Source organism: Rhamphochromis longiceps, linkage group LG11 (assembly GCF_057381845.1).
Source record: "Rhamphochromis longiceps isolate RC_006_pf linkage group LG11, R_longiceps_female_GT1.1, whole genome shotgun sequence".
NCBI classification, from domain to species: Eukaryota; Metazoa; Chordata; class Actinopteri; order Cichliformes; family Cichlidae; genus Rhamphochromis; species Rhamphochromis longiceps.
Window position 1 is genome coordinate 30684977 of NC_140567.1, and position 16783 is coordinate 30701759.

The window sequence follows — 16783 nt, forward strand, 5'->3', positions numbered from 1 at the left end:
AAGCAAAAAGGTGATAACAAAAAATTGGCTGAAAAGCGATCCTTTAAAACTGGAAGACTGGATGGACGTAATCGAGGACATATATACAATGGAAAAAATGACTTACACTCTGAGACTGAAATCTGACAAACACCGAAAACAGTGGACAAAATGGATAATTTATAAGTCTCAGTTAGCCTTATAGGGCGGGACCTCTCGTGGTTTTTTTTTTTTTTTCTTTTTTTTTTTTTTTTTTGTGTATTTGTTGTTGTGTTATTATTATTATTGTCTTGTCCGTATGTAATACAAAGGAAAAAGTACAAAATAAAGAGTTAAAAAAAAAAAAAAAAAAAAAAAAACTAAGTACACATTTATTGTTTCTTTTAGAAATCGCTACACTTGCAGAAGCAAATGAAACTACAGAAGGTGTGTTATAGGTGTGTATTAAGACAGTGCCACAATCTTCCTAGCAGCAGGAATCCCAAAAAATCTTCCCTAGGGTCAGGCTCTGAAATGTTCAGAGAAACTACAAGAACTACATCTGAGACTTCACAGCCTTGGGTAGAATGTTAAATGTTCAAGTTCATGACAGTAACGTTATAAAAAGATTGAACAAATATGGCTTGTTTGTCAGGCTTTCCAAGTGAAAACCTCTTTCTGAAAAGAACATGGTAGCGCAGTTTAGTTTTGAAAAGTTGCATCTACACAAAAGACAAGCCTCTTGGACAGATGACCAAAGGCAGGGTTTGGCAATAATGCACAGTACCGCATTTGACAAAAAACAAACACAGGATATCAACACAAACACCTCATATCAATTGTGGAGCACACTGATGGAGACTTGTTGATTTGGGTTTGGTTTAAGGGCCACAGAACCTGGTCAGTACACTCTTTGAGCTGATCGTGAACTCCTGTCTATATCAAAATATTCTACAGTCAATTGTTTTCACAGGTTTTTGTTCCATGAAAAACTAAGTACACTTCATGTTTCAGTGATTTATAGAACCAAATTTACCAGTGATTGTTTTCAGTCCTTCAGATCATTGCAGAGAAGTTTTGTCCCATTTTTGCAGTGTTTCTTCAGTTTATTCAGCAAAATCTCGAGTTATCTATCTTTGATTGAGCTGAGGTTCCGTTTTGCTCTATGCTATTTTTACTTTGTTTCAACATTGTTTTACTTTCCCTCATTAGTTTTTTGTTTCATTATATAGTTTGTTATTAGGATAACACCGTACCGTCTTAGCAGGGGCGACCGTGTCCACACAAAAGTTGAGGTAGTCTGTAAGACAGTGTGTCGCCCCCTCTATGTCCTCACCATGTGGGCTCAGGAGCACATCCCAGTCTGTGGTGTCATAACAGTCCCTCAGAGCATCCTCCTTTTCTGGGGTCCATCTCCGGACATCTGATGGACATTTTGGACAATGCCAGACATCCTCTGCACACGGCCATTAACAACCAGAAGAGTCTGTTCAGTGACAGGTTGCTTCTCCCCAAGACAAGAACTAACAGACTTAAAAACTCCTTTGTCCCACACGCCATCAGACTGTTTAACTCCTCCCTGGAGGGGAGAGGGAGGGGAAACAGGAGGACAAAGGAGGGGGGAACAACTAAGCTGTAGTGCCTCTTCACCTCACTGTGCAATACCTTTTGTGCAATACTTTTGTAAATAGTCAACAGTGCAATAGACTCAATACTTGAAATGTGCAATTCACTTGTATTTTTATTTTTATTCCTTTTTATTTCTATTCCTATTTATTCTATTTATCCCCTTCGTATATTTTATTTATATTGTCTCTGTATTTATATATATGTGTGTGTGTGTGTGTGTGTGTGTGTGTGTGTATATATATATATATATATATATATATATATATATAATATTCTGTAACTCTGTAACTTCTGTCGGTGCTGTGCTTTTTTGGAAATCGAATTTCCCAGAGGAACCCACCCGAGGGATTAATAAAGTTCTATCTAATCTAATCTAATCTAATAGTTTGTCTCTATTTTTAGCTTATCATATTTTGAAAGTTCCTCTGTTTGTGTCTTAACTCCTTTTTTTATCACCTTTAGCTGGAGGCCATTCTGGGCGTGTCCATCTCTCAGGTGGGTGTGGATGACTGCCCATACACAGACTGCAGCCAGTCTGGAGGTTGCAGCAATGAGGTTTCATTCAGCCAGGCACCGGTGGCTCTCAGCTCTGGTAACATCTCTCTGGTGTCACTGGCGGCCTCTTTGACTGCGCAATGTGGCTGTCGGGGCCGTGAGGCAGTCCACCTGTCCTGTTCTGCTTACCCCGTCAACCCATGCCTCAATGGGGGCACCTGCCAGGACGGACCATTGGGATACCGGTAGGTGTAAGCCAAGGAGGGGTCTTTGCATGTTCCATATAATTCTTCATATGATAATGCATCCAGGATCCAGTTCAACCTTCAGTTACCTGGAGGTTGAACTGTTGCACTTATCTGATTGCAGCAAGTAGAGTCTCTAAAGTGCTGTGTCTTTGAAGCTTGTTATCGAAGGAAAAGTTTTCTTTATAATGAGATACTGTGAATCACCTTTTTCTTACTTTTTTCTCAGTGGCTGCTCTGTGTTTACATAGTTTTCACCTGACGGTACTGATTAGAAGTTTGCCGGTCGTATGCGGCAGATTCAAGCCCTGAACAGTTAAAGTCACCTTGTGAAGCTCGCAGAAATTTTGTATTTGTTCAGTGGTTAACTCTAGGTATATCTGTCAAACATTTGAAAGAGAGGCAGAAGATTTCTCTTAAAGTAATAACACTCTAAAGCCTCATTTTCAGCTGAAAGTAAGCTGGCTGAATTTGAATTGTCACATGATTTTAATGGTTGAGATACTGGATAAGACATTTCAGCTGCTAAATCTGACAGATGGCTCACTCTCCATTTCTTTTTCTTGCACTTGAACAACTTATCAACACTGGCAAATATATATTTATATTATTTTTTTAAGCATTTCTATTAAGGTTTCTTGAATGTGGATTATGTCTCTGTTTATCTTTCTGTCTGTCGATCTCTCTCAGTTCATTTGAACCTGTCAGAAAAGAAATTTGCTTTGCAGCAGTACTAATGGACAGTAAAAAGTCTTTAATAAGAAATATAATAAAAGAAATAATATAATTAGAAAATAAAGTAGATTAACTCTCTGTCTCAGATGCAAGTGTCCTCCCATGTACGACGGCCCCGAGTGTCAGCAGACCAAACACAGCTTTGGCGGCCAGGGTTACGCCTGGTTCCCTCCCATCAAACCTTGCTATCAGAGCCACATCTCCCTGGAGTTCCTGGCTGAGTCAGCCAATGGGCTGCTCCTCTACAACGGGCCGCTTGGTAATGTTCACTCTGGGGAGCAGGAGGACTTCATTGCCATTGGTGAGTTTCACGCTGAGGCTCTCGTGTGTAAAGCTTCTACTTTTGTAGATTAAGAGTTAACATCTTAACTTTCTTTGCTCTGGAGTCAAACTCAATGAAAACACAAATCCAAAGAGTTCTACTCGGAAGATCTATGAAGATCAAACAGTCAGTATTTTCAAATAAACTAATAAGGCTAGATCTAGTAATTTCAGTTCAAGTTAGCCACTTGGAAGGAAGTAGAAATTTTGGCCTGAATATGTCAGTATGACAGTAAAGGTGCTCTTAAATAGCTGCAAAAACACACATGAAAGTGTGAGCCAGTGTTGAGTCTAATAAATAAATGATTTACAGTCACCCTTACTAACCTTCTGTTGGTGTTCTTTGCATCTTAAGACTTAGTGACAAAACCAACAAAGAATCAGAAAATGCACCACTGATTACATGCAGCTATACAACAGCTCCATTATGCACTAGGTGACATTAGAACACAGTTTATACAGTAAGGCCTTTGATCTAATGGGTTTTCTTCCATGTTTATAAAGCTTATAACTTCATGTTCTTGGTAAGTGGCACATTGTACTGTAGATGTTCTGAAGTCAGAACTGTTATATGACATATGTGGATTTGAGGTTAGATTCGATCGTTACTGTAAAGGCTTTTGAATTCCACTGTCTAAATATAATTCTTTATCTAATCAATTCTCTGGAAGGTGTTTGTGAGAACAAAGGCTGAAAATGATCAAATTAAATTTAAATTATTAGGTTTAGTGTGTGCTCTGGGATGATTGATGTGGCTAATGCATTTCATTTACTGGACCTGTGATGTCCTTTAACTTTTCAGTTTAACGCAAAATAAAAAATATAAACGTGCAACACTTTGGTACATAAGCTTTGGACCACACAACCACCATGTTGGTCCAGCAAAGAGATTGTCGTGATTCAAAGCTAACAGCACATTTCAGTGTACAGATGGCTCTGATTTTATTTATCAACTCTTAAACTATCAGCTAGTCATTGTAGTTTTCAGCTAGGTTTGGTATGATATAGATAAAAAGAATCATCTATTAACCAACAAAGCGTTAGAAAAATGAGGAGCAGAGGTGATTATTGCAATGCTTGCAGAAGTCTCTGAGAGTGGCTCATTTGCTGCAGCAAACACATTCTGCTTGAACTTCAGTACCCTTTTGCTGAAAGCTGACAAATTATTTTAACTTCCTAGCTCTATAACAATCATACTAATCTCACAGTGCTGATGGGAACGTGCTGCCGGTCCTGCTTTTCAGCAAACACAAAGCGTTCATCAATCCGCTGCTGTATAGACAGTTTCTCAGTGGATGAGGAGCTTCATAAACTCTAATGTCAGCTCCCAGTGGCCCTAATGTGGTGCTGATGGATTAGCCTGCAGATGGCCTTTCGAACACTTCTTGCATAATCTTGTGGCATTAAAGTTATGTCTCCCCGGACCACTGTTGCTGCAGTGGTCCGGGGAGGGGAAAATCAAAGATAGTTGCAGGATTGATCTCTCTGAAGCGTTTTTGCACTTACATGTCCAATATTGTGACTATGAGGTTGATCAGGTCATACACACATAGACACAAACCCACACATTTTACAGCAGCAGATGAAAGGATATTGGGAGATTCACACAGAGAAAATTGATAAAGTGGCTTACTGCAGTTGTTGATGGGATCCAGAAGCTTACGTAGCAATAAGGAGAAGTGATGTCAGGGCATGGGTCAACTTTTAAGACACAAGAAACGAATATTTTTTTTGTCATAGTGGGTATTAAATGACCCAAAGCTGTGTTCAATTTTACTGCACACATCAACTTAAGTAAGGCAGCCCTCAAAATTCACTTTATGAGCTCTAAACATATTTTCCAGCCTGTTTTACACATTTGTTATGTTGATGTTTACAGACTTGACTTTATTGTTTATTTAGGCCTGTTGGGATTTTGTATTCGGGTCACTGTAGTGTGTGTGTGTGTGTGTGTGTGTATGCGTATGTGTGTTTACCGTGAGATGGAAAAGAGAAAACAAAGATAATATTCTCAACTCCCCATTCAGAGTTGAGAAACGGCGTTCCAGCTCTGAGCATAAACCACGGATCAGGAACACTCACTTTGCAGTTTCCACCCAAATCCACTGTCACCGACCGACGCTGGCATCACCTCGACATCATCAGTGACGGAAAGGTGAGACTTATCTGCAGTATAGCAGATGCATGGAAGGATGACTGGATAGGTGGAAATAATGAAAAAGAAACAAAGGAACAGGAAATCAAAAAACTTGTAAAATAGGAGGAAAAGGTGAGTTACATGAGGTAACGGTGTGCATTCTGTTTGTCCTCAGGCTGTCCAGCTGATCCTGGACCAGTGTGGAGGGGTGGCTGTGAATGAGTTGGAGACAGATGAGTCCAGCTGTAGAGCTGCAGGAGAGACACCTGGAAATCAGAAGTAAGAACAACCCCAGATTTCACTGCTTACTTACAAATTTAACACAGAGAATCTAAAACTTTGCTGTGAAAAACCCAATTTACCTTTCTCTTGCTTTCTTTTTTCCTTTATTTTTGTTTTCATTCAATTCATCCTTATTTTTTTTTCCTTTTCCGAATCTTCTTCTTTCACATCATCCTCCCAACTCTGCTTTTCATCCTCTGACTACTTCTGTTTTTCTTCCCTTCTTCTGTCATCCTCCACTTCTTTTCCTCCCTTCCTTATTTCTTCTCCTCTTCAGATATCTGAATGTTTTCCAGCCTCTGCAGTTGGGAGGGGTGAAGGAAATGTCCCCTCACAGACATTACCGCAGTTTCACTGGCTGCATCCGCAACCTGGTGGTCGACAGTCAGGTAATATTACAATATGAGCATGCTGGTTTGTAGAGTTCCTATTGTGGGGACATGAATGTGTGTGTGAAATTTTGGGGGCAAAAAGCCTTAATGTAAATGATTAGATTTTAATAGCCATACTCTGTTTAAAGCCTCTTTAAATGATTGTTTTTAATCCCAGAGATCATTAGGCTTTTTGTGTGTGTGTGTGTGTGTTTTTCTTGGCTCTTAAATGCAGTTTTAATGTCTGCAGGTCTGCACCTGTTTGTGTTTGTTCATGCATGTATTCACTTGCAGTCCTTGGTGGATGGTGATGGTGTTTATCTGTGCGCCTGTGAGTACCACAGGGATGGTGGTTGGACAGATGGTGATCTAGGCTCGGCTCCAGGCCAGCATAACAACATCACAGTCCAAAATGTAACATAAATGAAAAGAATCTCCCTCGTCCTCATGAAGCTCAGCGTGTTGCTGTGGTTCCTTTACTGCTGCAAACCTCAGTCACTTCTCAAATATCCCAAAATAGTCCCCTGGAAAGATTTCAACCAGCTTTCAGACAAGAAGATATGGAAGTATGTTACCATCAGCCTGTCACTGTGGCACCTCATTCAAACCGCAATCCCCTGTGTTTTGGGGATGCCTCCTTCAGTCTAATGCTCTGATTTTACAGGAGTAAGATTAACTCTGCCTTCAAATGGTGGATGAGTTACAGTTTTTGTATTAAAATTTTTTTTTTTTTTTAAATTAGCAAAACACTGCCACATAAAATGATTTATAGTGATAATAATGAGGTATTAAAGGTAATTAAAGGTTAACCTTCCAGTGGTCGTGTTTGCACTCTAATAAAGTATCAAATTCTAATTGAAGACTGAAGATTTTGTTTCTACATGCACCAAACAGGGAAGGTAGATATGGCAAATATGGCAAAGTGGTTCCTTTTCTAACCTCATGTATGCAATTTATTGTGAATCTGCAGAGTGTGAGAGGGGTGCTGGACTTCTTTCAGTGGGCAATATCAGTGCTCTTGCACTAAAGGTCAAGCAGGACTCCACACAGTGCAGTGACTGATAATGGGGAGTCTCACAAACTCAGCAAGTGATTCAAAGCAGTCATTTTGTTTGATTACAACCTCACTGGAGGTGTCAGTTAACCAGGATCTGTTTGTAGTTTACCGTGCGTTTGTAAGCGATGACTGCTTGATGGAGCTGTGCCCTGTGAGCATAGAGGTCATATGTTCTAACCGTGCTATGGGGTTTATTTAATGTTTTCATACATTCAAGATCAATAAATATACATGTACAAGATCCCCAGTTTGTGAGCTCATGCAGTAACCACAGAAGCAGAGACACTGATCTTGAGAGAAAACCTGCCTATTGTTGCCTTCAGCATGCATCAAAAGTCCTCTGTGAGTAATTAAAGGTTTGGCTACATTTATTCTTTCTAAATATGGTAAGTTGGCATAACCCAGCATGAAGGTATCAGCGTATTTTCCATCCTCTAGCTGTTATTTTGTACCAAGTTCAAATTAAATCAATTTAAACTTATAGACATAAATATTTTTTCTATGCTCATTTCGAGCTATATCTTTTTGTTATTTGGTGCTTGACGAGTTTTGCTCAAATCAGCTCAAATGAATCCTTATTTATCTAATGCTGGGAACTGGTACAGCCCCTCGGTTCATCATTTGTCTGAAAGAAGCCCTTTTGGCTCCTCACGCTTCCTTTAAGCCAGCTTTCTTCTCATTGGTTTACTTCTATAAACAGAAGGTTTGAACATCAGGTGGGTGGAGATTCTGTGCTCATAGCCAGAGCTGTGGGCCTGAGATGACAATATTAATCATCATCAAGAGCCGAGAGCTGGCCTTATCAGACTGCTTGTCAACTATCTGATTATTTTTAGCCTCTGAAATTGGTATGACTTTGTATATGTAAAAAAAAAAAGTCTGTAATTCCTACACAGTTAAAGATATACTTTTTCTTACTCCCCTTGAAATAAAGCTGAAAGCCTGAGTGTTTGGTTTAAAATCCAGTGGGGTTATATACAGATGCAAAATTACAATAGATTGTATCATTGTCCAAAAAATTATGGATCCAACTGTATATGACAGATAAGAAACCCATAATAGCTCCACTTTAAACTAGATTAGCACACTTGAAGCCTCACAGCTTCACAAAGCTCAAAGCTCTGCATCAACAACATACAGCCCAACATTTTTAAATCACGTTTCAAAAATGATCAATTACAGTGTTGATACAATGACTCAACTGGCGCCACCATTAGGAAGCAATTGGGGTCTTTTTGTTTTTGTTTTTTATGTAGAAGAAATATTGTGTGAGGAACTGTGGGAGGTTTGCTGAGCACATTCATGCTCCATTGAGGAGGAACCCCTTTAGTTTCACTTTTCAAAGCCAAATTTTTATGACAGTAGAAAGAGGCTTTTAAAACCTTAAAAGAGACAGAAACAGAACCCCCCGCCTTACATGCTTTTCTTTGTTCTGTAATCAAAGCTGGTTTCTTGATTCCCTCAGAAAAATTCAAAACACATTTTTGTAGCTCATGCATTAAGGTAGATTGACACAGCACGAAAATGGCTGCCAACCAGAAAGAATGGGCACATTTAGAAATTCAGTGCATGTCAAATTTGGTCTTTGTTCTATTTCAGATATAAAGAAGGAAAACGGTAGAATTTTTAAAAAAAACAAACAAAAAAAAACTTCTCTGATCTATACTTGGCTGTGTGCGCAGCCTGGATCACATGACCAGAGGCAGCACTGGGTTCCTTTGTAAAGCATGTGACGAAAGTTTGCTGGATATAAAAGAAAATTTGTGTAAATATTTTTTTTCAACAAATAATCATCTCCCTCCTTTCTTTTGTTGTCCCTTAGGTGTATGATTTGGCATCTCCCGGTGAGAGTGTGGACAGCACCCCAGGTTGTAAGCTCACAGACGGCGTGTGCGTAACGGCGGCAGGACCCTCATGTGGGATTCACGCAACCTGCCTCGCAGACTGGGGCTCGTTCAGCTGCGAGTGCCACGCTGGATACACGGGGCACAAGTGTGACAGGGGTGAGGGTCAGAGCGTTTCAGTCCATATCAGTGCAGTTTCCTCTTTTAAATCTTTAGTTTTGGGAATACAGAATTAGATCTATGGACCTTGGAAATTTTAGAAACCTTCATAAAAGCTGTGAAACTTCGGAGCAAAGAAAGCCCGTCAGCCTAAAATAGCACACACAGAGAGTCTGACTCCTTTTCCAGGGCTCTGTGGTCAGCTTAATAATTGTGACATCCTGCTGTGGATGTCACAATTATTAAGCTGCTGAAGCAGTCAGTGTTGTACCTGTTAGATCTGACTGAGAGCAGTCAGGCCAAACAGTCTGTGAAAAACAATTACCTCCTTATGTGTACATGTTTTGTTTTCAGTCTGCAAAGAAGATTAATAGTTCAAGTTCGTCCTTTTGTGTGAAACAATTTAAACATTTATATGTTCCTCCCCCCTCAGCCATGCCAGAGTTCTCCTTCGATTCGGGCAGTGTGGTGCGCTTTCAGCTCAGAGGAGGCGGCATCTCCCGACGCACAAACATTCAGCTGCTCGTCCGAACCAGAGCCACCTCAGGGACCCTGCTGTCTGTGACGTCCCGGGAGACCAATGAATACATCGTACTGGAGGTCAGTCCACCTGTAGAACAACAATGACTAACCTTTCACATGATAGCTATCCTCAAAAATAAGCCTGCTTATATCACAGTTTAAACAGCATCCACTTATCAAGATAATCTCACTTTTTCTTAAAGAACATTTAACCATTTTATCAAATACTGCACTTTTACTGCACCATTTTTAGATAATGAATGCATTTTCAATGGGTGGCAGTTTTTACTTCCCCACATGACAGATTTTGTTTCGAGAATTTAAATCCCCGAGCAGCAGCTTTTTTTCGAAGGTTTATGTTCTTCTCTGTCTCAGATCACAGAGGGTCACATCTCAGTACGTGCCAACCTTGGTGACGGCGCTCACGCTTTGCGGCTTCCCGGCCAGCGGGTGGATGTCGGGCAGTGGGTCCTGGTCAGCCTCAGTCGCTATGACAACATGTTTACCCTGCGGTTAGAGCACGGCGGGGGCTCGAGGGAAGTGCAGGCCCGCCTGGGGAGCCGCAGGGAGATCGTGGTTCATCCATCCAGCCTAATGGTTGGTAATGGACCAGACAAGGCTGACTTCCAGGGTGAGAGCTGAATCTAATTTCAGAAAAAAAGTCTTTGTTTATTCAAGTGAGTTCTGAATGGAGTAAAATGACTCTTAAGTGCCTGACAGCCATGGCAACAAGTATTTAAATTCTTGAAATACACTGAGTTTCTCTTCGGATTTATTCTTGCTTTCACAATGTTACCAGAAAACTTAGAATTCAGTTTTTAAATATTTTATAGCTGTGCAGATGCTTAATTCAGAGATAACTCAGAAATGAAGCAATGATTGTGTTTTCCTTAAGTTTTTGTGTTAATTGTTCTTTCAAGATAAAGCATTGCAATTAGTTAGTTTAGCTTTTGAGTTTCACTCATTACATCACAAGTGCATTATTTTTGAATAGTTTATCTTAAAAACCATATTGGACGCAATGCTAAACAGGAATTTTTGGCAAACAGGTTGTCTGCGGGATGTTCGATTTAATGGTCACGTCCTGCCTCTGGATGGCCAGAGCCGGGACCTGGTGACGGTGCTGGAGAGACGTGGTGTCACCTCAGGGTGCTCTAGCAATGCCTGCAGCAGCCAGCCCTGCCGCAGCCCGCTGCGGTGCGTCGACTTATGGAGGAAACACCAGTGCAAGTAAATGACACACAAACGCAAAGCAGCACACTTATATAGCTTCCACTGGTGGGAAGCTATTAATTCATTCTTTTAGCAGTTTTGTTTCTTAAAAGTTTTTTGTCTTTCCTATGAGGTCACGCATAAAGTTTTCCAAGAATTTATTTCCATTTTAGTGCCACATCTAACTAACGTTGTCATCTGTCCTGCTCTCCATCATGTCCCAGGTGTCCTGGTAGTCAGGTAACCGTGACTGACGACTCAGGTCAGCAGCGTTGCGCGCCGTCGCCCTGTGGACTTTCTTCCTGCCGTAACGGTGGTGTCTGCCAGCCGCTTTCACCCGATAGCTACCGGTGCCGATGTCAGGAGGGTTTCAGGGGTCAACGCTGCGAGCTGGGGCAGGTCAAAGGTCACCGGCTGCCCGCTCTGAGCCCCAGCTCCATCTTGGCCATCAGCATGTGTCTGCTCGTCTTCTTCGGTAAGAGCAAAGAGAGTCATTAACAGAATGAAATTAAGAGAGAGTACGATGAGGTAAACTTTGCTAAAGTTCTTTGGTTTATAGTCATCTGAATGACACATAATTTACTGAACTAAATCAAACCTCACACAATAAACTCTGATGTTGTCATGAATTACACAATATAACTAACAGTACGGGAAATATTTATGTTGTTGTTTTGTTTCCAGGAAAGTATGGCATATTAGTAGTTTATATTAAAACTGTGGTTATTTTGAAACTCTGCAAATTTATCTATAATTGTTTCGTTTCTGTTGTGATTAATGTTTCAGTAAATGAGATCAGCATGTGTACAAGTGTTCTTTGTAGACCGCTCTAAGATAGACTGGGGGTTTTTTCTACTTTTGACTCTTGATGATTTCAGGGAGGGTGGGTAACAATCTCTCAAGCCCCTCCCACCTACTTTTCAAACTTTCTATTTATAAGAGGAAGCCAGTCAGAAATAAGAGGCTGAAGTGAGCTGGACAAAGTCTTGTGTGAGGGAGAAAAAGGTTAATGTTCTCTGTCTCAGAAAACAGAGGGTCACATCTCAGCACGTGCCAACCTGGGTGACAGCACTCATGCTTTAAGAGGAGATAAAGATGAAACAATATTAGTTGTTGGAATCCTGGCAGCACAAGAAGATTAAAAGTGGGGAATAAAGAAAATCCAAATTTCCACAAACTGGTTAACTAAAATAAAGATTCAGCAGTAGAAGTTGATAGAACAATTATAAAGGAGAATATCAGCATAACTTAAATTAGAGGCACAGAAGAAGCATGCTCACAAAAAAAAAAAGTGTCTTTAAAGAGGGAAGAATATTCAAAAGAGTGAGGGCCCTGACAGAAAAAGCCAGATCGCCTTGGTTATGAGCCGAGATTGTGGTATGACCATCAGAGTCTTGGCTGAGAGATTCAGGTTACGACCAGAGGCTTACGGTAGGAGGAGATGAAATTTGCCAAATGTATGACTCACATCTGACTTCAGTATGAGTCATGTGATGACTCATCTCTGAGTGACACTGGCAGCATAATCAACAGAAATTAAACTTATTTAGATAGATGGAAGCTGGCAAAAAAGTGTGTGCATACATCCAGCCCGGTCAGGTCGAATCTCCACTGCAGACCTTTACTGTTTGAAGATCAACAGTTTTTTCTGGGAGCACTAATCATTAAAAATACAAGCTGTGGTGACGCAAAGAGAATTCAGTTAAATAAATGTTACAAAATAACCATTCGCCCCTTAAGCTGTTCATAAGTCAACTTAATCTAACCAGTGAACGGTTGTTTCCCTCAGCTTCACACCTACTGTGTTATGGTTTGTGTTTTTCCATCAGAAGCCTTCATTTCGTCTCGCATGAACAGATTAAATATCTTCTAGGTGATTTTTGAAACACAAATGACCTTGTAGTCTCAATAAAAATGCTGCGTAGAAAGCTGTTAGAATTTGATACTCTTCCCAATGGCTGCCTCATTTATTTTTCACCTGTTTGCCGTAATTATACTAATGTTTCTAAATGAACTTGGTACTGATTTATTGAGGCTAAATGACTCCACAGAGCAGCTTTAATGAGCCACTGCTTCAAATATACAGGAAGGAAACTAATGTCTGTCCCGGTGGTGCAGAAGCACATTTACGAAGAGATGCATATTCATACCATCCTCCTCTGTGCATGTGTGTGTGTGTGTGTGTGTGTGTGCGCTCAGCGGTGCTGGTGGCAGTGACAGTGTGGAACCAAAAAGGCAGCCGAAATAAGTTCAGGAAGCGAGGAGTTTACCACATCCCTGCTGAGCATGAGAGCTGGGAGGACATCCGAGAAAACATTCTCAACTACAATGAAGAGGGAGGAGGAGAGCAGGACCAGGTACACAGAACCAAACACACACACAATAAATGGATACAATGTTCTGCATTTTACATGACAGTTGATTTTTTTTTAAGAATCAAGGCCTCACCGTCAAAAATGCATTTTAGCATCTCAGGTAATCAAATAATAGTCTACAAACATCCTGTGTTTGAGGCCACAACTAACCAGTGTTTCTTCTTCTTCTTTGTAAGTAAGTTTTGAAATTTGGCACGCTGATTGGGAACAGTTATTCAATTCAATTTTATTTATACAGCACCAAATCACAACAGCAGTCGCCTCAAGGTGCTTCATAGATACAGAGAAAAACCCGACAATCATATGACCCTCTATGAGCAAGCACTTTGGCGACAGTGGGAAGGAAAAATTCCCTTTTAACAGGAAGAAACCTCCAGCAGAACCAGGCTCAGGGAGGGGCGGGGTCATCTGCTGCAACCGGTTGGGGTGAGAGAAGAAAAACGGGACAAAGACATGCTGTGGAAGAGAGACAGAGATTAATAACAGATATGATTCAGTGCAGAGAGGTCTATTAACACATAGTGAGTGAGAAAGGTGACTGGAAAGGAAAAACTCAATGCATCATGGGAATCCCCCGGCAGCCTACGTCTATTGGAGCATAACTAAGGGAGGATTCAGGGTCACCTGGTCCAGCCCTAACTATATGCTTTAGCAAAAAGGAAAGTTTTAAGCCTAATCTTAAAAGTAGAGATAGTGTCTGTCTCCCGAATCCAAGCTGGAAGCTGGTTCCACAGAAGAGGGGCCTGAAAACTGAAGGCTCTGCCTCCCATTCTACTTTTAAATACTCTAGGAACAACAAGTAGGCCTGCAGAGCGAGAACGAAGTGCTCTAATAGGGTGATATGGTACTACAAGGTCATTAAGATAAGATGGGGCCTGATTATTTAAGACCTTGTATGTGAGGAGCAAGATTTTGAATTCAATTCTGGATTTAACAGGAAGCCAATGAAGGGAAGCCAAAACAGGAGAAATCTGCTCTCTCTTTCTAGTCCCTGTCAGTACTCTTGCTGCAGCATTTTGGATTAACTGAAGGCTTTTCAGTGAGTTTTTTGGACATCCTGATAATAATGAATTACAGTAGTCCAGCCTGGAAGTAATAAATACATGAACTAGTTTTTCAGCGTCACTCTGAGACAGGATATTTCTAACTTTAGAGATGTTGCACAAATGGAAGAAAGCAGTCTTACATATTTGTTTAATATGTGCATTGAAGGACATGTCCTGGTCAAAAATGACTTCACAGCGTTACTGGAGGCCAAGGTAATGCCATCCAGAGTAAGAATCTGGTTAGATACCATATTTCTAAGATTTTCAGGGCCGAGTACAATAACCTCAGTTTTATCTGAATTAAGAAGCAGAAAGTTAGCGGCCATCCAGGTCTTTATGTCTTTAAGACATTCCTGCAGTTTAACTAATTGGTGTGTGTTATCTGGCTTCATGGACAGATAGAGCTGGGTGTCATCTGCATAGCAGTGAAAATGTATGCTATGTCTTCTAATGACGCTGCCTAAGGGAAGCATGTATAATGTAAACAAGTTATCTAATTTGTTTTTAGCATTCAAGGGCCACCAAAGCTGGAACCATTTGTGTAATTAAGTGACCCACCATCAGACCAAGTTAAATTCGAAAAACCCAGTTGACAGTGGTCAATGGCATGACATGACTTCAGACACGAAGTCATGTCATGTCTTAGCATCTTTCATGTATTATGACCAGACTTGGTGTATGAACTCGCCTAGCACCCCTTCCTGAAGTTGTAAAACCAAAATGTGGAATTATATTATTTGACCACTAGGGGCACTACAGTAAAAAAATACAATTTTTAAAATTAAGCATCAGATTTAATAGGTACCCATGTATCTTCTTTTTTCCTCCGTCCTTCCAGAACGGTTATGACATCACAGAGCTGAAGCGTCCACTGTGCTCCAGTTTGTCTCAGTCATCCTCCTGCACGACCGCTCCGCTCATCAAATCCTCACCGGGCTCCCAGGAAGAGGTTCATCCATCCAGTTCCTCGTGCAGCTCAGGTGCTCCCTACCTCAGCATCCCACATCACCACCACCATCAGCATGCCGCCAACGCCAACTATACCAGCGATGCAACCTACGCTAATTACACTGCTCATGTAAACAGAGACGTGGAGACAAGCGACGTAGGCAGTTACACTGATGCCCCGCCTGGCTCACGCTCCCACGTGGACTTTAGAAGCTACGTGGCGCGAATCATTTGGGAGGCAGACAATGACAATGAGGCTTTCCCGCCAGACGCCTACCACGTCTGGTGCGTGGAAGGCTCCGGGTCGTCGGCAGGAAGCCTTAGTTCACTGGGGTCCGCAGTGTCCCATAGAAACATCAACACAGGCGACGGTGATCAGGACGACGGGGAAGAGGAGGAAGATGATGGAGGTTTTGTTTATGACAGACTCTCGCGGTGGGGCCCAAAGTTTCAGGCACTCAGTGAGATGTACGACCGACCACAGCTGACCCTCACATACAGGGATGCAATGGCGTACATACAGAGGAGCCACAGCCATGACCCCCTGCCACATCACCATTAGGGGGTGCTACCCAAATACAAGTACACACTCATAGAACATTTGCCACAGTGGAAAGGGACTCAGTGCTGTGATCTTGTCAAATTTTAAAAAAAAATCAAAACAAGGATGGCTGGTCAGGTATTGTTTTGTATGGCTGGGAATATGTTTAAAATATGTGTTTTAATATTAATTTTCTGATGTTGAAATATATATAAATATACTCACTGTTCTAAAGACATACAAATTTGAATTTTTTTGGCCTGAACAAATCTACCTTTTTTCACCTTTTCAGCTGTAAACCTTTACAGTTTGTGGTTTCTACAAAGGTCTCTAAGCAAACTGGTCCAAACAAGTGATATTTTCAGTTCTTTTGGCTAATTAAATGTCAGATTATGGTTCATGTCAGAGTTTAGTGAAGCAAGATGAGCTTGCCACATTAATTAAAAATAACGAGGCATAAAGAAGCAATTAAGAACAGAAAAACAATGAATGAGGCAGAAGAAGCAAAGCTGGGAGGACTGTGCATTCTTATTAGAGTTGTCTGACAGGGATGAGCAAACAGGAAATCTGGGCAGAGAAACTTTAAAGTGAGTAAACCAAACTGAGAAATGTCACCAAAGTCATAAATCGCAACTGTAAGTGCAGACTTACAGCTGTAATCGCATTACTCTGATGTTTTAACTTTGGAAAAAAATGGAGACAATTCAAGTAAAAGGCAATTGGCAGGCATTTCCTTCATTCTCACTGACCTTCTCGAGTTTTTTGTGTATTCATTTATTTCAGTGCAAGCTCCACCACGGTGTTTCTTCAAAACACACCACTAAAACAAAAAAAGAAAGAGTGTCTTATCTCTAAATTGATTCTCGGTATGTTTGTGGCACAAATGGGATTGAATATTATCACATC

General features: G+C 40.9%; 1 protein-coding gene across 1 annotated transcript in view; it reads left to right on the forward strand.

Moving 5' to 3' along the window:
* LOC146659523 (neural-cadherin) overlaps nt 1-16427 on the forward strand; it is a 139923-nt gene extending 123496 nt beyond the window's left edge. Inside the window, exons 23-34 of the mRNA XM_085423617.1 lie at nt 2050-2327; nt 3149-3363; nt 5411-5538; nt 5696-5799; nt 6080-6191; nt 9053-9233; nt 9667-9833; nt 10131-10386; nt 10805-10985; nt 11192-11442; nt 13167-13324; nt 15227-16427. Of these exons, the coding sequence (XP_085279743.1) occupies nt 2050-2327; nt 3149-3363; nt 5411-5538; nt 5696-5799; nt 6080-6191; nt 9053-9233; nt 9667-9833; nt 10131-10386; nt 10805-10985; nt 11192-11442; nt 13167-13324; nt 15227-15898 (2703 nt within the window). The 3' untranslated portion in view covers nt 15899-16427. The remainder of the gene's footprint in view (nt 1-2049; nt 2328-3148; nt 3364-5410; nt 5539-5695; nt 5800-6079; nt 6192-9052; nt 9234-9666; nt 9834-10130; nt 10387-10804; nt 10986-11191; nt 11443-13166; nt 13325-15226) is intronic.
* The last annotated feature ends 356 nt before the right edge of the window (nt 16428-16783 follow it).